The sequence below is a fragment of the Strongylocentrotus purpuratus genome, unplaced genomic scaffold, assembly GCF_000002235.5.
Source record: "Strongylocentrotus purpuratus isolate Spur 01 unplaced genomic scaffold, Spur_5.0 spur5_scaffold_17, whole genome shotgun sequence".
In the NCBI taxonomy this organism is placed as follows: Eukaryota; Metazoa; Echinodermata; class Echinoidea; order Camarodonta; family Strongylocentrotidae; genus Strongylocentrotus; species Strongylocentrotus purpuratus.
The window spans coordinates 13,083,614-13,105,936 of record NW_022145602.1 but is presented as its reverse complement, the minus strand read 5'-3'; the positions used below and the strand labels follow the sequence as shown (position 1 = coordinate 13,105,936).

At 41.4% G+C, this 22,323-nt stretch overlaps 2 protein-coding genes across 2 annotated transcripts; both read right to left on the bottom strand.

The window, feature by feature from the left end:
- Nucleotides 1–243: 243 nt before the first annotated feature.
- Nucleotides 244–3,828, bottom strand: LOC115925053 (E3 ubiquitin-protein ligase Midline-1-like). Its single transcript, XM_030988207.1, has 2 exons — nt 2,948–3,828; nt 244–1,474 (listed from the first exon to the last, which is right to left on the bottom strand). Exons 1-2 carry the CDS (start codon nt 3,581–3,583, stop codon nt 578–580), a joined length of 1,533 nt encoding a protein of 510 aa, XP_030844067.1. The 5' UTR covers nt 3,584–3,828; the 3' UTR covers nt 244–577.
- A 7,812-nt stretch (nt 3,829–11,640) lies between these two features.
- LOC115925069 (arp2/3 complex-activating protein rickA-like) lies at nt 11,641–20,234 on the bottom strand. Its single transcript, XM_030988220.1, has 7 exons — nt 19,599–20,234; nt 13,938–14,411; nt 13,320–13,449; nt 12,639–12,832; nt 12,312–12,374; nt 11,856–11,915; nt 11,641–11,775 (listed from the first exon to the last, which is right to left on the bottom strand). The coding sequence occupies exons 1-7, from the start codon at nt 20,232–20,234 to the stop codon at nt 11,641–11,643; spliced, it is 1,692 nt and encodes a 563-aa protein (XP_030844080.1).
- Nucleotides 20,235–22,323: the final 2,089 nt, after the last annotated feature.

Genomic DNA, 22,323 nt, shown 5'->3' with positions numbered 1-22,323 from the left:
TTCTTTAATTTTTTTGTTGAGGGGGGTTGAACCTTGGGGGTGATTGTCCAAGACTGATTTAGTTGGGAAGGAGTTGTTCCTTGGTAGGTGATTGAGCTACCGGTTCGGCCTAAATTTGGACCTAGACTAGACAGATAGTCACTTTGTTATTTTTATTTATTTTATTTATTTATTTATTTATTTTATTTTATTTTATTTTATTTATTATTATTATTATTTTTTTTTTTTGGGGGGGGGGGGATTTTAACCTTGGGGGTGAATGTCCAAAACTGATTTAGTTGGGAAGGAGTTGTTCCTTAGTAGGTGATTGAGCTTCCAGTTCGGCCTAAATTTGGACTTGGACTAGATAGTCATTTTGGGGGGATTTGAACCTTGGGAGGTGCTTGTCCAAGGGGTGGTTGTCCTTCAGGGGTAAAAGCTACGGGGTACTAGTAATTGACATGGACTAGAGTAATTTTTCGGGGTTTGAACCGTGTGGGTGATTGTATTAGACTGATTTAGTTGGGAAGGAATTATTTGTTGGTTGGTGATTGAGCTACCGGTTCGGCCTAAATTTGGACCGGGACTAGATAGATGGTCATTTTGGGGGGGATTTGAACCTTGGGGGGGTGCTTGTCCAAGGGGGTGGTTGTCCATGGGTGGTAATTTTGGAAGGCTGAATATGTTGGAAAGGATTTGTTCCTTGGTAGGGGATTGGGCTACCGGTTCGGGGTACAAATGATTGACGTGGACCAAATAGATAGTAATTTTGCTGGGTTTGAACCGTGTGGGTGATTGTCCTAGAGGTTGCGTCCGAGGTGATTGGGCTACCGGTTCGGGGTACAAATGATTGACGTGGACCAAATAGATAGTAATTTTGCTGGGTTTGAACCGTGTGGGTGATTGTCCTAGAGGTTGCGTCCGAGGATAATAGTTGTCGGGGGCAATTTTCCGGGAGGTAATTGGCGTTTGGGGTTAAACGTGCCGTTGGTAATTGGCCAGGGGGTAATTGTCCTCGAACCGTTTCTGTGATATTCCCGAGGTCAAGACTGGTGTCAGCTGCAGGCTTGAACCTCTGCTTCTGTGCCTTCTCCCTAATGGTTGCTGCTGAAGTTTGATCAATAACCTCCTTCAGCAAGCCATCGATCTCTTCGCAAAGGAATGTGTGAGCAACCAGACTGTCCGTCTCAAGACATCCTAGTCTGTCATTAGCCACCAAATCTACCGAACTACAAATGCTCTTGATCATTTGTCGGTCATTCGATTTCAGACCATTGAGGGCTTCATCAAAACTACGCTCCAGAACATCGATCTTCTCAACGAGTACACCTCTGTTGTCTTCTAGTTGTTTGACTTTGGTACGACAGGCTTGACTGACATCATCACGTAATAGCTGAAGAACACTGTGTGCTTCATGACGATGTGTCTCCACAGTCTGAATGTTCTTCTCCAGTTCTGATTTCTTGGCTTTACAACGATGGAGAAGATCGCTCACCTGAAGAACGGAAGTTGAAGGGAAGCAAAAAGAATGATTCTCACTTGAATGTGAAATTCTGATCACATTCTTTAATCACCATAGTAAATTAAGGATCGTTAAGATATGGCGTGCAAAACCTCGGCGTATTTTTTTTTGTTAATGATGAAGTAAAGTGTAATAAGCTACACGTTTCTGTTTCTTATAACACAGTACTTGGTGATTACGCGCAAGTCCATTGTCGCGCGCATTTGCCATTCATTTACATGTTAAAGGAACCCCGTAGCAGCATGTTTGCGGCAAATCTGACAAGGCCTTTAATATTCCCGATTGGAGGTTTTCCGGATCACAATTTGGTAGCCCTACTGCAAAAATCTGTCAAATAATTAAAATGCTTCTGTCAAAAATGTGGCTTAAAATTGTTTAAAGGAATTTATGAAAGATGTACAGAAAAAAGAAAAAAGAAAGAAAGTGGTAATAGTTGAATTAAGTTGTTTTTTAATCAAGTGAAATGGCATGACTTTCATTCATTTACCGAAAACCTGCAAGTAACATAATCAACCATCTACGATTTATTAATATATTGCTTTATTGGATTATTTCATCTATTTCTTTAAACTGAACATGCTTGATCCGTCAGCAATGAAACTAGCACTTGGTATGCTTGGTGAATTACAAAATAGAGGGAGACAAATCAACAAAGATGACGATTAGGATCCCAACAGAATAAACCTACTTATATATCTGTATAATAATGTGTGTTAATAAATTCACAGGATTATGTTCAATGTGCTAAGGATTAAAGAAGTGTACGAGCGTGTATATTACATCTAAAGATACTTTTTTTTTATATTAAAAAATATATCCAAAAAAAATCCTACAAAAATACATATATCCAAAAAGATATGTATATATTCTTTGGCAAGGCATTAATAAACATTTATTAAACCCGTCCCAGGTGTATAGTTAATAAGTACCTGGTAGGATTTATTCCGTGAAGGCACTGGCCGCTACGGTTGCTGGAGCTAAAGCCAGGGTAATGATATCCAAAATCCGTTGGAAGCGCAAAGAGACGTCATATCATATTTGTGAGATGCGCGCTTTACAAGTACAGATTATTTTCATTATTATTAAGGTTGGATACATTAGGGATCATGTTTTTTTAGACAGCATTCACTGTTGCCCATATAGTTGGAGTATTTATTCTAATCCTTTCCATATTATGATTGAGATGATATGATTAAAAAAAAATTATAGATAAATTTCATATCCCCCTAGACCCTTTTAAATCCATCTCTATGATCAAATACAGTTCTGAAAATATATAATATCTATCAAGAATATATCATATTGTCACGAAAAGAGGTAAGAAAAAAATATTATTTATTTATCTGGCAACGGTGTACATTTGGGTAATGTGCAAATGATAATTCATATTCGAGTGAACAAGATATTTTAGACCGTTCATGAATGACCTGCCATTGGACTACGTACCTTAACCTGCATTTCCTTTTCGAAGTCCTTGTGTGATTTTATCTTGTGATCTCGATGATCGATGACGACGCACTTGAAACAGACGCGCATCTTACAATCCTGACAGAACATATCTTTGTTCTCTAGTCTGTGGACGGAGCATTTCTCGGAGGGGCGACTAGGTGTAACATTTCCCTCAATGATATCCTGGATAGATACGATCTCATGACCTTCGAAGAACATCTGCAGCCGTTTGTGGCCAACGTGGCATTGGTCACACATGGATACATTGCATGTAGTGCAAAAAGCGATGGGCTCTACCTGGAGATTGCAGACAGTGCACTTTTGCCGCATCTTCAGGATGGCATTTGCCCCTCCAGAACTGGCATCATGGTAGTCGTCTACGAGTCCGTTGACCGTCACATTGGTGAGGAGATCGTCGACCCGGTTTGCGGACAACTTTGTCACTGTCCTGCAGAGAGGGCAGACCATGTGATCAAGATCCTGGTGGGATAGGTCGTATTTCCTGAGACAGGTTCGACAGAAGGTATGTCCGCAGGTCAAGAGGGTTGCATCGTCGAAGATATCAAGACACAGTGGACATGTCAAGCCTTGTGAAGAGACCGGAACGTCCTCTCCCTCCTGCTTCTCGGCCATGGATGTGATGTGCGAATCGAGTACAAATTAGAGAAAGCAATTAAGCCTGCACAGAATCCCGTTTAAATGATTTCAACAAGATCCACTTTCATGAAAAGTTTGCTGTAAACTTAAAATATATTATGTATATCTACGATGCTGAATAAACATGACATCTGCAGGCCAACTCAATATCTGCACTCATTAATAGAGAATACATGTACGTCACAATAACGAGTTCTCTTCCCAATGAAGCCTAAAGTATACACCGGTTATGATACCAACACTGCAAATAAGCGCCGCGTCCTGAATTTTTACTAGTACTGGTGGGTTTTCCCAGAGGTCAACACTTTCACCTTTGACGTCGATCGTATCCCGTTGAATTTCCGCTATAATGTGCATCTCATTAGTATACAGGAAACCAACTTTGGCTCTTAATTCTATGCATGTTATTGACAATGTGTTATTGATGAGCTGAGCTCTTCAATAGGTTCCTCACATTTCACCCTGTATAACCTACTATTCGATACAATTAATTTGGACGTCTTTCCCAAGAATTGATTATATAATGTGATACTTTTAGTATATTTCATATTGTGTTCTAATTTTGTCAATAATGTGAATTCTTTTTTGTGAAATGTGAAACAAAATAAACTTGGAATTTGAAATAGCGTACGTATCTGACCAACAGAGACACGATAAGCAACGCGTAATATTCAGATTATTCAGATATCCTTGCCTTATATAGGCTTATAGGAATGGGGATATCTGCAGGCTTAAAGATATTATTTCCCTTTTGCAGCCAACATCAAATTCTGTAGAACTAGGCAGGAATTATGAATATGCCATTTATGTCATATCTGTGAAGTTTAAACGTTAGCAGTGTCCTAATATTCAAATTATGCAAGGAAACCCGTTTACTTGCTACACTTCACTGTCAGACACTATTGAGTGACTGACTGGCCTTTTTTCTTCTTTGGTAATTAACATACATAAAAAGTGTGAAAAGGGTATATGAGTATATATCTACATCATTAACCCACTTCTTGTAATGGCCTAAAAATAAACTGATTTAATCTTTGCACAGCATAAAACGTACGACCGTTTGGTACAATGGTCTGAAAATTAGACTATTAGTTATATAAAGGGCAGAAAATGAACTTTCTAGAAATGTGATTTTTTTTCTTTCTTTGAAATTCAGATACCGCCCTAAAAATTACTTTTTAGTTTCCTCTCTACGAAATGTTTTAAATCACTCATGCATGAAATATGCATCATATGAGTTGCATCACATGAAAGAGGGGGATCTAAGCTTTACAAATGTGTGTCATTTATTAATTATGTGATTAAGTTATGATAAAACATCGATAATTCTCGGTTTCGTTTTTTTCTGGGACGCACTGTATAAAGACCAGGATAATCAGAGCCATCAATATTTAGAACTTGTTGAAATATAGCGAACATTGTTTTGTGATACACGTACCTCAGTCTCACCGCCAAATCGACTCCAAATCGACTGACTTTTTAAAAAATAAGCGGTAATGTGTTTGTTGTTCATCTGGGGTTTGTTGCTTCCATATGACTTGGGTATGCATGCAGGGGCGGATCCAGCCGGCGGCAGGGGAGGGGCCCAATCCGTAAGAGGACATTTTTTTTGTTTTGGTCCCAACAATTTCGCAACGACTCAGCCAGCCGATGAATAAGCGGGGGGGGGGGGGGGGGGGGGGGGGGGGGGGGGGGGGAGGGGACATATTTTTTTTGTTTTGGTCCCGAAATTTGAAAAATTTGACCGATCGACATTTCGTTCCGTTGGGTGGGGGGGGGGGGGGAGGTAAGGTCATCTTTTTTAGGTCATCTATTGGTTTTTTATTTATTTTTTTTATTTATTAATATTAAAAATCAAATCAAAATCAAAAATCAAAAGGGGGGGGGGGGGGTTCACCTGAAAATCATACACATAACAAAAACTCAAGGGGGGTTAACCCCACCCCCCCCCTCCCCTGCGTACGCGCCTGCATGGGCCTCATTATGATATTATATCATATCTATCGACAGAATTACTTCGTGTTAATTAGAAAATACTTGTGCCTCCAGTTAGCAAAACAAATTTTTAGTCTGAAATGCAGCACCGGAAAACGGTTAATGGCGAATGAAATGAGAAGGGACATTCGTTTTGTTCATGGACAGAAATGCATATATACCATCAATTTCTTTATCTATACCATTTTGTACTCATGTATATTGTGTGTTGTATTTATTCCTGATTTTGTATTTTGTATAAATTGATAGTGTATGTTAGTTGATGTTATATAGATTGAAGAAACAGCCGGAAAACGAATTTTATGCCTTGTAACTATGCATGATCAATAACATTGAACTTGAACTTGAACTTGAACTAAGTGAATGTTTGTTTCGATGTAGTTAAAATAAATTGGTTAATCCAGGATCGCAGCGTGTTTGTCCTTAAGACTCTTGTCTTCTGCCCGATATATCTTTATTGTGCTGTTTCTCTCTCTCTCTCTCTGTTTTATCTTCGATGTATTGGTAATGACGTACATGTGTCTCTTTCTCCTTGTATATTAACAATGTGTTTGGACCAAGTTTCCATCTCTCTCTTCTTTCTCCCTCGATCCCACCCCCCTCTCTCTCTCTCTCTCTCTCTCTCTCTCTCTCTCTCTCTCTCTCTCTCTTTATCTTTACAAATATCCTCTACAGAAAATAATTACCAAACGAGTTTCGTGCAGTGTCATAAAATCAATAACGTCCCATGATCAGGAATAGTATGATAAATCATCAAATAAAAATTAGTGTATACTCCTCCCCATGAAAAGAGGCGCTGATACTTCCCTACTTCTATTTTCCTCCGTCTTCCAGTATCTCTCCCCCTCCCGCCCGCGCATATTTTTTTTACACAACTGTTTAGCCATTTTCGCGAAAAAATTCCAAGAAGTGCTCTGGTGAAAGAGTCTAAGTCGTCAGCGCACTATATTATGTGCAAGCACTACACCCAGGGAAGGGAAGATGACAGAAAGGGGGAAAACAAGGATAGTGGAGACGATATGGAGAAGGAAAAACAAGGAAATACATAAGGAAAGAGAAGAGGATAAGTCAAAGGAAGAACATATAGAAATATATAATTGAAGAGCTAAGAGGATCATAGATCTAGACCAGGGATATGTGACTCACATATCCCTGTCTAGACTAAGGAAAAACAGGGAAATACATAAAGTATATATAGGAGAAAGGGAATCTATCAGATTAAAACAAAGAAATAGATGACGAAGGAGAAAAGGATAGATTGAAGGAGAAACAAAGAAATACATAAAACAAAAGAGAAGAGGTTAGAATAAATGAGAACAAAAGAAATACATAACGAAACTGGGGGATAGAAGGAAAAACAAAGAAATATATAACGAAGGAGAAATAGATTGAAGAAAAAAAGAAAGAAATACATGACAAAAGAGAAGAGGATAGATTGAAGGAGAACAAAAGAAATACACAATGAAAGAGAAGAGGGGATATATTTAACCCGAAACAAATAACGAGTATGTACATGTACAGCTCCAGCAATGCAACAAAACTGCTAAGGGTAATGCTAGACTCTGTCTCTAGTCGTTTGCACAGTATATTTGACTGAAGTGGCTAAACAGTTGTGTGTAAAAAAAAATGCGCCTCCCGCCCACCCTCATGCTCCTGTCTTTCTTCCAACTCCAAATCTCCTCCACTCTATCTCTTTATTTCTTTCTCCATCCCCTTTACCAGTATATCTCCTTTTATTTCTCTCTTCCCTCGTCTTCTTTATATATTTGTTCCCTTTCTCTTCATCTCCCTCCTTCTCACCCTCTCTTTTCAACATTTCTATCTCCCCTGTCTCTCTCTCTCTTCACTTTTTATTAAAGGGAAAACAAAGTTCTGGTATGGGGTCATGAATTTGGTTCAAATGAACATACTAGAAGCATATACGATCCTACAATATTCAGTGATCGTTTTCGCGGTTGAAATCGAGTCTAAAGTTATGAAATTGTAAATAATACACTCTTTATGTTGTATAGCTCCCTCTCAAGGTCAATATATTAATTAAGACAATTAAAACAATATTTCTTGACTAAAATCGACCGATTGACTACTCCCATTTTCTGAGATTTTCATGGTTGCAGTTACCATTGTATGGCCGTAAGTGCTATTTGAAATTTATCAAAATTTACCGGGAGCACCGATAATTTTTATATTCAATTTTTCTCGAAAGCAGAAGTGTTTTAGGGGGTAAATTTTCTAGTGCTTATAACACATCCACAGGGGCATCCAAATATATCAAAATTGTAAAGAATCATTATCCAGCCAATTCTCAAAATTTCCCAAAACTTTGTATCACCTTTAATCTCCCTCCTTCATTCTGCTCTATTTTCTTCTCTTCCAATCTCTCCCCTCTTTCCCTATTTCTCTCTCTCTGCATCCCCTTACCAATTTCCTCTTCATCTGTCTTCTCTATCTCTGTGCACCCTTTCTCTTCATTATTCTTTCCCCCTTCCCTTCTCCCTCTTGTCTACTTGTTTATCACGCTCTCTCTCTGTGTCTTTCATTTCTCTTCCCCTCACTCCCCCTACCCTTCCTCGCTCTCCTCTCTCTCTCTCTCTCCCAAATCACAATCTCTTCCTCCCTCTCTCTAATCTTTCTCTCCCCCTTTTTTCTCTCTTCATTCCCTTTTCCGAACAAACACGTACTCATCATCATCTTTACTATTTGAAGGATAGAGGCAAACAAACTAATCATGATTTTTGTGCAGTGTCATATCTATATAACTTCACATGAATTAGGCACAGTGTAATAGGTCACTTTGAACATACATTCATGTATACATATATCATTATATACCCCTCCCCTGAATGGATTTCTTGAGAGTCTTCGCTGCTATTTATCTGATTAGATGTAATGGTAATTAACTATTCAGGTAGACAAAGGAACATCCCTTCACTGCTATTATGTAACAAGTGAATATGCATGTGACACCTGTTCTACATATTTTTACATAATAGCAGTATATGTATATTGTATATTTTGTCCGCTTTCTTTGTCAGTCATGTTCATAGTGACTAGAGATCCAATTTCTTCAAGTGACTTCGCAAGGGTCTTAACGTTTTTAATCGTTTATATAACTTAATTTAAGATGACTAGTTCATGATCAAAACGAATCGAACACTTACTTTACCTGCACACACCTGGCATGCACACACTACCCCCCTCTCTCTCTCTCTCTCTCTCTCTCTCTCTCCTTCTCTCTCTCCAACTCCCTCTCTCTCTCTCTTGCTGCTATAATGCTTATGATAGTGGGTCTCTTCATTTATCTTGATTCTTTGATTTACTGCCATACTTTCAAGTTTTCATTTATATACATGCAGTTGTGTGTGTGCGTGTGTGTGTGTGTGTATTCCAGTTATCACGTTTATATAACTCAAGTATAATTTAATTATACTATCATTGTTATTTGAATATTTTTGTATTTGATTTTTCGATAAATGCAGAATCATCTGTTCAAAAAAGATTATCACTTTGCATTATTTTCCCTCAGCAATTAAATTCAATATGTACATCGCAACCAGATGCATAGCATATTTCCTGTTCAGTATGAGTGCTGGTCCTATTATCTTACTTTTCTTTGCATTTTTTTTTGTGTTCCTCTGATCTTTTTGAAATGTTGCTTATCAAGAGGGAAGAGGAATATTCCCCATTCCACCGCATCTATGCCAGTGGTTACAAAGATAAAATAATCATCCTCCAAATCATTCTGCAATGTACACACTATGGATTAGCCAATTTATTTGGAGAAAATCAAAAACCATACAAAATTACAAAGTACCTTAATTCCAATACATATGCAACTACAGTTCAATATACAATCCACAATGGCGTAGCATTACATGTACATGCGAAATGGAAGGGCTCATGCAAATATACCCCTCCTCTTCCTTACCCATATTGAAAAGCTAAAAATGTGAGAAAAACGTGAGAAAATTAACAGTGAAAGATAGTAAAAGATAGAAAATAGAAGAGGGTCAGGCAACAGCATGCACATAATATGACACCCTCCCCTCGCTCCATTGTCTTGTAATTCTCCAACAGTTTATCTATATTGTAACACCAGTTCCAATCAACGGCTGGACCCAACCTATGCCACTTTACATGCACACTCATTTCTAAATAAAAAAACAAACAGAAGTTTTTATTATTCATCAATATCAAAGCCAAAGCCAAAGATGCATTTCACCAGTGTCATTTGGGGATTTCTTCCAAAGTACATGGAAGAACGAAATAAACATTTTGACCCATGATTTTGGTTCGTTCATCTTTTTTTTAACCTCTAATGATGCACATGTACTTCATGATAGTACATCAAATGTAAACAGGTACATCGCAATTTTTTATTCATGGGTTTTTATGACTCCAATATGAAAATTCTTTACTTGATAAAATTGAGAATTTTCTATAGAAGAAAAAATTAAAACAAAACAAAGTGCTTGTTTTATGATTGATGATCATAATTTAAAGAAAAATCTCCATGTTAATACATGAACTTTAATTTCAGGAAAAGAAAACCTACTATGACTATTATGATGGTTATAAAATACTGAGATGCACACATATTGAGTTCTTCGAAACAACAACATCTCACATTATATTTGGTCTTTTGAATGATCTTATAATCAAGTTCCGAAATGCTTCCTTTCTTTGTAAAGTGGAAGATAAGAGCATACTGAGACAATGTTTGCATGGTATATCCAAGCTTGTCACATTATGCAGGTAGTAAGTTAGCAAAACATCATAGTGATCGACACAGGATAACGTTTCTAAATGGTTTTCAAAGTGCTTTATGATATATTTATATAATCAGAACTACTTAAAAATGAAAGTTCATATGCCAATGAAAACTACATATAGCAGCAGATTTTATATATAACAGCTTCTTTTAAATTTTAGCATATTCAAATCATTTTTTTGAAGAATAATATATATAATAAAGTCCATTATAATAATAAGAATGACACTACATTATGATCCAAACTTTACATTTAAATTATATCATTCCAAAAAATTGTTACTCCTTTTCTTATTTAAAGTGCATTTAAAGAAAATTACGATGTCGTTTTCGTTGTCGGAACCCGATTATGTCGATTAATCCATGCTTTCCATTATGGATTCTGCACGTGTGCAATGCAGTGCAAAAAAAATAATAGCGAACGAGGCTGTGCAGCCCGAATGCTATCGCACACTATTGCGCGCGAAGTGAAATCTTTAACACACGCTGTAAATTGCAGACTTGTCAGTGAATCGATTGTACAATTTCGTAAGTTTCTTTTTAATTTTGAGTTCGGGAACAAGTGTGAATGTCGGCAATATGTCAAATTTGATTCTGTATATTATTTTACATGTAATTATTAGCATGCCAATGAAACGTGGTTGCATTTGCCGCCCCACGAAAATGTACAATTTCAGTAGTCTTCCCGTTGTCTATCGCGGGTAATAACCTCGGGGGTAACCTACTAGGAGGCGGAGGTGGGGAAGGTACGTCGGTAGCCCGTTCGGGCTTTTTTGTTCCAGCAAAACGTATTAGCAAAAGGAAGATATATTTGCAAACTAATTTGAGAACATAATAAATCAGGTTAATAACTTCTCTAAGAATAGTTTTGGGTACATGGAACATAGAAACATTGTCGTTCTTACCCCTTGAAGTAGATGTTAAAACTTCAAAAGCGTTTTTCTCGGTTCCCCCTTTTTTTAACCAGCGCCCACGCTACGCGACCTTTATCGGGCAACCAACGGTTGTCCTCGGGGGTAACCTACTAGGAGGGGAGGTGGGGGAGGATACTTGTCCTCGGGGGTAACCTACTGCAAGGGGGGGGGGGTGGGGGAGGGTACTTGTCCTCGGGGGTAACCTACTAGGAGCAGACTAGGAGGGAAGGTGGGGAGGGTACTTGTCCTCGAGGGTATGCTAATAGGAGGGGAGGTGGGGAGGATACTTGCATTCGGGGGTAACCTACTAGGAGGAGGGGTGGGGAAGGGTACTTGTCCTCGGGGGTAACCTACTAGGAGGGGAGGTGGGGGAGGATACTTGTCCTCGGGGGTAACCTACTAGGAGGGGAGTTGGGGTAGGGTACTTGTCCTCGGCGGTAACCTACTAGGAGGAGAGGTGGGGAAGGGTACTTGTCCTCGGGGGTAACCTACAAGGAGGGGTAGGTGGGGGAGGGTACTTGCCCTCGGGGGTAACCTACTAGGAGGGGAGGTGGGGGAGGGTACTTGCATTCGGGGGTAACCTGTTAGGAGGAAGTGGTGGGGGAGGGTACTTGTCCTCGGGGGTAACCTACAAGGAGGGGAGGTGGGGGAGGGTACTTGTCCTCGGGGGTAACCTACTAGGAGGGGAGGTGGGGGAGGGTACTTGTCCTCGGGGGTAACCTACTAGGAGGGGAGTTGGGGTAGGGTACTTGTCCTCGGGGGTAACCTGTTAGGAGGGGAGGTGGGGGAGGGTACTTGTCCTTGGGGGTAACCTATAAGGAGGGGAGGTGGGGGAGGGTACTTGTCCTCGGGGGTAAGCTACTAGGAGGAGGGGTGGGGAGGATACATGCCCTCGGGGATAAGCTACTAGGAGGGGAGGTGGGGGGGGGTACATGTCCTCGAGAGTAACCCACTAGGAGGGGAGGTGGGGGAGGGTTCTTGAATTCGGGGGTAACCTACTAGGAGGGGTAGGTGGGGAGGATACTTGCCCTCGGAGGTAACCTACTAGGAGGGGAGGTGGGGGAGGGTACTTGAATTCGGGGGTAACCTGTTAGGAGGAAGAGGTGGGGGAGGGTAATTGTCCACTGAGGTAACCTACTAGGAGGGGAGGTGGGGAGGATACTTGTCCTCGGGGGTAACCTACTAGGAGGGGAGTTGGGGTAGGGTACTTGTCCTCGACGGTAACCTATTAGGAGGGAAGGTGGGGAAGGGTACTTGTCCTCGGGTGTAACCTACAAGGAGGGGTAGGTGGAGAAGGGTACTTGTCCTCGGTGGTAACCTACTAGGAGGGGAGGTGGGGGAGGGTACTTGCATTCGGGGGTAACCTGTTAGGAGGGGGAGGACGGGGAGGGTACTTGTCCTCGGGGTAACCTACTGGGAGGGAGTTGGGGAGGGTGCTTGTCCCCGAGGGTAACCTGCTAGGAGGGGAGTTGGGGTAGGTTAATTGTCCCCAGGGGTAAGCTACTAGGAGGAGGGGTGGGTAGGGTACTTGTCCTCGGGGGTAACCTACTATGAGGGAGAGGCTGGGAAAATACTTGCCCTCGGGTGTAACCTACTAGGAGGGGAGGTGGGGGAGGGTACTTGTCCTCGGGGGTAACCTACTAGGAGGGGGAGGTGGGGGAGGGTACTTGTCCTCGGGGGTAACCTACTAGGAGGGGGAGGTGGGGAGGCTACTTGTCCTCGGGTGTAACGTACTAGGAAGGGGAGGTGGGGGAGGGTACTTGTCCTCGGGGTAACCTATTAGGAGGGGAGGTGGGGGATGGTACTTGTCCTCGGGGTGGGGAGGGTACTTGTCCTCGGGTGTAACGTACTAGGAGGGGAGGTGGGGGAGGGTACTTGTCCTCGGGGGTAACCTACTAGGAGGGGAGGTGGGGAGGGTACTTGTCCTCGGGGTAACCTACTAGGAGGGGAGGTGGGGAGGCTACTTGTCCTCGGGGGTAACCTACTAGGAGGGGGAGGTGGGGGAGGGTACTTGTCCTCGGGGGTAACCTACTAGGAGGGGGAGGTGGGAAGGGTACTTGTCCTCGGGTGTAACGTACTAGGAAGGGGAGGTGGGGGAGGGTCCTTGTCCTCGGGTGTAACCTACTGGGAGGTGGAGGAGGGTACTTGTCTTCGGGGGTTACCTACTAGGAGGGGGAGGTGGGGGAGGGTACTTGTCCTCGGTGGTAACCTACTATGAGGGGGAGGTGGGGGAGGGTACTTGTCTTCGGGGGTAACCTACTAGGAGGGAGGTGGGTGAGGGTACTTGTCCTCGGGGGTTACCTACTTGGAGGGGGAGGTGGGGGAGGGTACTTGTCCTCGGGGGTTACCTTATAGGAGGGGAGGTTTTTTTTTTGGTTGTAAGCCCCCCGTGCTCTTCCTGGATCCGTCACTGGGGAAGGGTATTCGGTAATTGTCCATATTCATGACATTTGTTGATCAGACTGGAAAGGGAGCTGAGGGGGGGTTTTCCAAGGGGGTATACCGGGAGAGAGACTTGGAGGGAGACTGGGAAGAGGGTACCTGTCCTCGGGGAGGTGGGTAATTGTCCTCCGGGACGGGGGCGGTTTACAAAACGTCCCGTTGGTAATTGGCCGGGGGGTGATTGTCCAGGAGGTAATTGTCCTAGAACTGTTTCTGAGATATTCCCGAGGTCAAGACTGGTGTCATCTGCAGGCTTGAACTTCTGCTTTTTTGCCTTCTCCTTTATGTTTGCTGCAGAGGTTTGATCAATAGCCTCCTTTAGCAAGCCATCGATCTCTTCGCAAAGGAATGTGTGAGCAGATAGACTGTCCGTCTCAAGGCAACCTAGTCTGTCATTATCCACCAAATCTACCGAACTACAAATGCTCTTGATCATCTGTCGGTCGTTCGACTTTAGAACGTTGAGGGCTTCATTAAAACTACGTTCCAGAGCATCGATCTTCTCAATGAGTACACGTCGGTTGTCTTCTAGTTGCTTGACCTTGGTACGACAGGCTAGGCCCACATTTTCACGTAGTAGCTGTAGCGCAGTATGTGCTTCATCACGATGTGTCTCCACATTCTGAATGTTCTTCTCCAGGTCTGACTTCTTTGCATTACAACGATGGAGAAGATCACTCACCTAAAGAACGGAAGTTGAAGGAAAGCAAAAAGAATGATTCTCACTTGAATGTGAAATTCTGATCACATTCTGAAATCAAGGCCCGGTTCAAGGGGGGGGGGGAGCGGGCCTTGTCCCCCTCCCTCTGACAAAACAATTTTTATTTTTTTTTTATTTTTATTGTGACCAGAAATGTATCTCTTTTTTTTTGCTGAAAGGGGGGGAGGGGGGAGGGTTGAGCGAAATATCGGCTGGCGCGATTTTCAAATTTCCGGGGACGCTACCCATCCTTTCGGCATAAGCCTTTGATATTCACAATTTTAGGCTTTCCGAAACACAACCTGGTAGCCTAACTGAAAAATCTGTAATAATAAATATTCCGTCAACAGGACCTGCTTAGTACTCATTTAGAGGAATTAACGAAGGGAACAGAAATGGAAAAAAAATGGAAAGTAATGATAATGGTATGAAGTTTTTTTAAATAAAGTTCAATGGAATAAATTGCATTCATTTACCGGATAACCGGAAAACCCCAATCGTAAATAGTGCACTCACCATGGCAGCTGACAAGAGAACCTCGCCCCCCCCCCCCCCACTCCGGGAACGGAGGGACCGCTTTCATGTTCCCCAAATCTCCGGTAATTTTCACGCAGCAAAGTCCGGCTCGTAATACACAAAAAATCGGCCCTTATTGACTTTACACACCGGACTAAGATGGGTTGCTTTCAAAGGGAGGGAACATGCATACGCGCAGGTGCAGATCCAGGATTTCTTGGGGGGGGGGGGAATTTAAAATTATGCGAGCCAAATATTGATACGTAATGGGCCAAATGAGCCAAAAACAAAACAAAAATCCGCATAACCCCCACAGAGCGGGCCTCCCTTGGGGAGGTCCCCTTTTACTTAGGAAAAGTGCCCCATAATTTTTTTTAAAGTGCCCCTTTTAACATTTTTACTTTGACAAGTACCCCTATTAATTTGTAAAAGTGCCTCTTCCCCTTTTCATCTCTGATAAGTGCCACTTTTATTTGGACACGTGCCCCTTTCCTTCGACAAGTACCCCTTTTTTCTTTGCAATAAGGGTCTATTTCCCATTCTCATTAGTGCCCTTTGCAATCTCTAGTAAGTGCCCCTAGTTAGGTACGAGAAGTGCCTATTTTCACTTTTGATAAGTGCCCCCTTCACCTCTGATAATTGTCTTATTGAAATCTGAGAGGTACGTGCCTCTTTTACTTTGACAAGGGCCCCTTTTCTTTGTAAGAAGTGCCCCTTCCCCTTTTATGACTACCCCCATTTTAACTCGGATAAGCGCACCTTATATTTTCACATGTGCCTTTTCCTTTCTAATAAGTGCTCCTTTTCTTAATGATAAGTTTCCCATTGAAAAGAGCCCCTTTATCTTCTCATAAGTGCCCCTTCTCTGTTCATTGCCTCTTTTCAGATGCGAGAAGTGCCTCTTTTCACCTCTGATAAGGATATCTTAAAAAAGCCCCTACCAAAATCTGATGGGGGCCCCTTTTCCGTCGACAAATACCCATTTCCTATTCTCATGACTGACTTTTTTCATCTCTGGTGAGTGCCTCTTTTTAAGGGTGTAAGAAGTAATGATGATAATTACTTTTTTTACTTTGGCGCATGCTTCTTTTCTTTCCTGATAAGTGTCCCCTTTTCATCTCATCATTAAAGGTATAGACCAGTTCTGGTCATGCGAGGCATTGTGAAAGAAACGTTGTGGAATCGATCAGAAAAGGTTGATCCTCTAGCATATAATGGTATATTTTCGCTTTGAGATTTCCTTTGTAGGTGCACTTCTGTATTGGTGCCCCCTCCCCCCCCCCCCCCCCCCCCCCCCCACTTCGGAAGTCGCTCGGCCGCCCATACTCTTATATGCAGGCCCTGCTGAACGTTTTACAAGGTGAGTGGGGGAGGCTAAGGTATTTACGATCAGGTAGAGCGTAGCGTAAATTGGCGTGGGGTCTAGGGCAAAGCCCCAGCGGGGGTCGAGGGACGGAGCCCCCTGAAGCTCAGGGGGTATAGGCATTTAGTTATGGTAAGATGAGAATATTTTGATACCTTATTCGTGACACTGGCAAGTCACAACTTGGCCTGGGGTCGAGAGGCGGAGCCCCCGGAAGCTCAGGGGTTGTGGGCATTTAATTACGGTCAGATGAGCATATTCTTGATACCTTATTTGTGGCATTGGCATTGGCGTGGGGTCCATGGGGTGGAGCCCCGAGAATCTCAGGGTTTCATGCCTTAAATTATCGTCAGATAAGCATCTAGGGGCTCGCCTTAGGGCCCTTCATAGAAGATCTTTTCCCTCCCCCTTCTCTTTTCTTCTTCCTCTTCTTTCTTTCCCTTTCTCTCCTCTTTCCCTCTCCTTCTTTTCTTCTCTCTCTCTCTCTTTTTTCTTTTGTTTGCGGGGGGGGGGGGCAAGGCCCGCTCGGTCCCCTGGATCCGCGCCTGCATACGCGTACCCTTAATAACATTGAGTGGGGTGGAGGGGGGGGGGGGTGCGCAGAGAACATTATCAATATGTCAAACTACACTTTAAGAAGTACAGGTAGCATAATTAATATCTGCAAGTTATGGATTTATTTCATTTTTCTGAACAGGGTTTCTCTGGAGAAAGAGACGACGACGAGGATCCAAACTGAATAAACCAACTTATATCTGTTTGTAAAATAACACTGAACAGTGAAAGTTCCAACAAAAAACTTTATTTTCGAATGTCCTCATATCATTTATAAGATAGTATTATGCCAACTACATGTGTTCAGGAATCAGGAGTAATTATACTAATGGTACATACGAACGTGTTCATTTTACGATCTATTCGCATTCGAGTTGAGGCTGTATGCACAGACTCATAGATTCCGCAAGGAGCAATGAAACGTGCATCATTTGTTTTATACAACGAAACTTCTAGATCCTCGTTATTTAATGTAAAGAGAAATCCCAAACTTAATGAGCTTAGTTCCGTTAATTAGCGTGCACAAGGCGCGTACGCAGCGGGGGTCGAACCCCCCTCAATGTTGTGTTTGTGTGTGATTTTTGATGACCCCCCCCCCCCTCAATTTAAAAAAGGGGGGAATTGTGCCAAAGGGTGACCCCACAAAGTGACCTTACCCCCCCCTGAGTCATTTTGAGTCGTTGCGAAATTTTTGGGGCCAAAACAAAAGTGCTCTCACCCTCCCCCCCCCCCCCCTCGCTCAGCGGCTGGCTGAGGCTTTGCTAAATTTTCTGCCCGATTAAAAAATGTTAACCCCCCTTCAAAATAATCCTTCGTACGCCACTGGCGTGCACGCGCCAATTTTCTTTGGCAAGGCAGTAATCAACATGTGTTACCAGAGGCGGAGATCCCGGTGGATGGGGGTTATCTCCCCCCCCCCCCAAAAACCTAAAAAGGCTTTCATTTAATTTTGCCTAAAGAATTAACCAAATCGCACGAATCCAGTTTCAAAAATCAAAAACAAAAAAAAATCAGCTTCAGAGGGGGGGGGGGGGGGGGCACATCCCCCTTGTTGAAAGAAAAGGGGGACTTTTAATAGGAGCATTTATGAGAGGTGAAAAGGGTCATTAAGAAAAGGTGAAGGTGCACTTCTAAGAAGGAAAAAGAGCATTTATTTTATAAAAAAGAAAAAGGGGAACGTGTCAAAATAAAAGGGGCAGTTAAAAGAGGTGGAAAGGGAGACTCGACAGAGATGAAAAGAGCACTTATTATGAGGGGAAGGGGCACTTGTCAAAGTAAAACGAGCATCTCTCAGATTTGATTAGGGGCAATTATCGGAGGTGATGAGCGCACTTACCTGATGTGAAAAGGATTAACTTCTCGTACCTGAAAAGGGTGATTTACCAAAGATGAAAAGGGGCACTTCTCATAGGTGGAAATGGGTATTTATGAGAAGGGGAAGGGGCTCTTAAAAAAGGCATTTATCATGAGGAAAAGGGGCACTTGTCAAAGTACATTTATTTGTTTATTTATTTATTTATTCAAACATATTTATACAGGTACACAAGATGAGAAGTAAATCTGCTTAGCATCTTAGGCCTGGTTTTAAAAACATCATATAAAAATTAGTTAAATAACAAAGTATAACAAAGTAAAATACACAATACATCATAGTAATACAAAATATGGTAGTATAATAATTCAAGGTCTATAAATGAATGGTACATATAATATTGTCAACATAAAATAGTCAAATAAGAGTATGCAAATGTAAGGTCTTAGATTAGAGGTTTTAGATGTAAAAAGGGCACCTCCCAGATTTTAATAGGGCAATTATCAGAGGCGACACGGTCACTTATCAAAAATGAATAGGGGCACATCTGGCACCTGATTAAAAAGGGCACTTATGAGAAATGGAAACCTATTGCAAAGGCATATATGAGGGGCATGTGTCAAAATAAAAGGGGCACAATATTTAAAGTAATAGGGGCACTCTTCCTACGTAAAAAGGGGCACTTTAAAGTGGGGGCATATCTAAATATATTTCAAAGGTTTTTAAACATTTTTAAATAATATTTTCAGACCTGCTAAGCTCCACCCTACAAAAATGCTCCAGATCTCATTCATCTTGTGACATCATCTGTCAATTATTAGTCAAGAGACAGTGGTATATGTAGGTTCACCAGAGCTGATAACCTGTTTACAATACCAACATATGAGTTGCTATGTCAGACGTCACCAGGAAAAGAAAGGTTAATTTGAATGTATTGTAAGATAGAATGCAATTCTTTGTGAGAATGTGCAATGATGGGGGTAGTTACATACGACTGTCTCTTGTTAGCTCAATAATGATTAACAGGTGATGTCACAAGATGAATGAGATCTGAAACATTTTCAAGGGTGGAGCTTAGCAGGTCTGAGAACATAATGTTTTAAAATATTTTGAAATCTATGAAATATATTTAGGTGTTTGGAAAACAAAATATGCATTGTATGTAGCCCTGCACATCAACAGGAATCAACTTAATATAATTAGATGTCACCCAACCTTTAAGCCAGGGTAAAAATCTAAATGATATAATCTTTATATCTATCAAGAATATATCATATTGTCACGAAAAGAGATAAGCGAAAAAAAAAGTTATAAATTAATGTGGCAACGGTGTACATTTGGGTAATATGTAAATAATAATTCATATTCGAGTGAACAAGATATTTTAGACCGTTCATGAATGACCTGCCATTGGACTACGTACCTTAACCTGCATTTCCTTTTCGAAGTCCTTGTGTGATTTTATCTTGTGATCTCGATGATCGATGACGACGCACTTGAAACAGACGCGCATCTTACAATCCTGACAGAACATATCTTTGTTCTCTAGTCTGTGGACGGAGCATTTCTCGGAGGGGCGACTAGGTGTAACATTTCCCTCAATGATATCCTGGATAGATACGATCTCATGACCTTCGAAGAACATCTGCTGTCGTTTGTGGCCAACGCGGCATTGGTCACACATGGATAGATTGCATGTTATGCAGAAAGCGATGGTTTCTATCTGAAGGTTGCAGACAGTGCATTTTTGCCGCATCTCCTGGATGGCACTGGCCCCTCCAGACCTGGCACGGTAGTCGTCTACGAGTCCGTTGACCGTCACATTGGAGAGGAGATCGTCGACCCGGTTGGCGGAAAACTTCGTCACTGTCCTGCAGAGAGGGCAGACCATGTGATCAAGATCCTGGTGGGATAGGTCATATTTCTTGAGACAGGCTCGACAGAAGGTATGTCCGCAAGAGGTCAAGAGGGTTGCATCGTCGAAGATATCAAGACACAGTGGACATGTCAAACCTTGTGAAGAGACCGGAACGTCCTCTTCTTCCTGCTTCTCGGCCATATATGTGCGAATCGGGTACAACTTAGAGAAAGCAATTCAGCCTGCACAGAATCCCGTTTAAATTATTTCAACGAGATCCACTTTCATGAAAAGTTTGCTGGAAACTTAAACTATATCATGTATATCTACGATGCTGAATAAACATGACATCTGCAGGCCAACTCAATATCTGCACTCATTAATAGAGAATACATGTACGTCTCAATAACGAATTCTCTTCCCAATGAAGCCTAAAGTATACACCGGTTATGGTACCAACACTGCAAATAAGCGCAGCGCCTGAATTTGTACTAGTACTGGTGGGTTTTCCCAGAGGTCAACACTTTCACTTTTGACGTCGATCGTATCACGTTGAATTTCCGGTATAATGTGCATATCTCATTAGTATTAAGGAAAACAACTTTGGCTCTCAATTCTATGTATGTTATTGACAATGTGTATTAGCTATAGCCAAAAATAAACTGATTGAATCTTTGCGCAGCATAAAAACGTACGACCGTTCGGTACAATGGTCTCAAAATCAGACTATTAGTTACTGGCTATATAGCTCTTAAGTCGATTTGACAACTAATAGTCGTTGTTTTCCCATTTAAAGACATTTTCAAGCCCCCCCCCCTTTTTTTTTTAGGGAAGTTTTAAATTAGTATTTACTTGCAAATGCCGTTGGAATTTAACCTTTTCATTTTTGGCCTGCAAATGGGACATAGTGCCTTTAAGTGCATGAGCATAATGCATAGCATAAACACATATAACACACAAAAACAACTACAAAACAACCAAAAAAGTCATTTTGGTTGTTATAAGAAAGGGCAGAAAATGAACTTTCGAGAAATGTGAAGAAAACAAAATTAAGATACCGCCCTAAAAATGACTTTTTAGTTTCCTCTCTACGAAATGTTTTAAATCACTCATGCGTAAAAAATATGCATCTTTATTGTGCTGTTTCTCTCTCTCTCTCTCTCTCTCTCTCTCTCTCTCTGTTTTATCTTCGATGTATTGGTAATGACGTACATGTGTCTCTTTCTCCTTGTATATTAAAAATGTGTTTGGACCAAGTTTCCTCCTCTCACTCTTTCATCTCTCTCTTCTTTCTCCCTCGATCCCACCCCCCTCTCTCTCTCTCTCTCTCTTTATCTTTACAAATATCCTCTACAGAAAATAATTACCAAACGAGTTTCGTGCAGTGTCATAAAATCAATAACGTCCCATGATCAGGAATAGTATGATAAATCATCAAATAAAAATTAGTGTATACTCCTCCCCATGAAAAGAGGCGCTGATACTTCCCTACTTCTATTTTCCTCCGTCTTCCAGTATCTCTCCCCCTCCCGCCCGCGCATATTTTTTTTACACAACTGTTTAGCCATTTTCGCGAAAAAATTCCAAGAAGTGCTCTGGTGAAAGAGTCTAAGTCGTCAGCGCACTATATTATGTGCAAGCACTACACCCAGGGAAGGAAGATGACAGAAAGGGGAAAACAAGGATAGTGGAGACGATATGGAGAAGGAAAAACAAGGAAATACATAAGGAAAGAGAAGAGGATAAGTCAAAGGAAGAACATATAGAAATATATAATTGAAGAGCTAAGAGGATCATAGATCTAGACCAGGGATATGTGACTCACATATCCCTGTCTAGACTAAGGAAAAACAGGGAAATACATAAAGTATATATAGGAGAAAGGGAATCTATCAGATTAAAACAAAGAAATAGATGACGAAGGAGAAAAGGATAGATTGAAGGAGAAACAAAGAAATACATAAAACAAAAGAGAAGAGGTTAGAATAAATGAGAACAAAAGAAATACATAACGAAACTGGGGGATAGAAGGAAAAACAAAGAAATATATAACGAAGGAGAAATAGATTGAAGAAAAAAGAAAGAAATACATGACAAAAGAGAAGAGGATAGATTGAAGGAGAACAAAAGAAATACACAATGAAAGAGAAGAGGGGATATATTTAACCCGAAACAAATAACGAGTATGTACATGTACAGCTCCAGCAATGCAACAAAACTGCTAAGGGTAATGCTAGACTCTGTCTCTAGTCGTTTGCACAGTATATTTGACTGAAGTGGCTAAACAGTT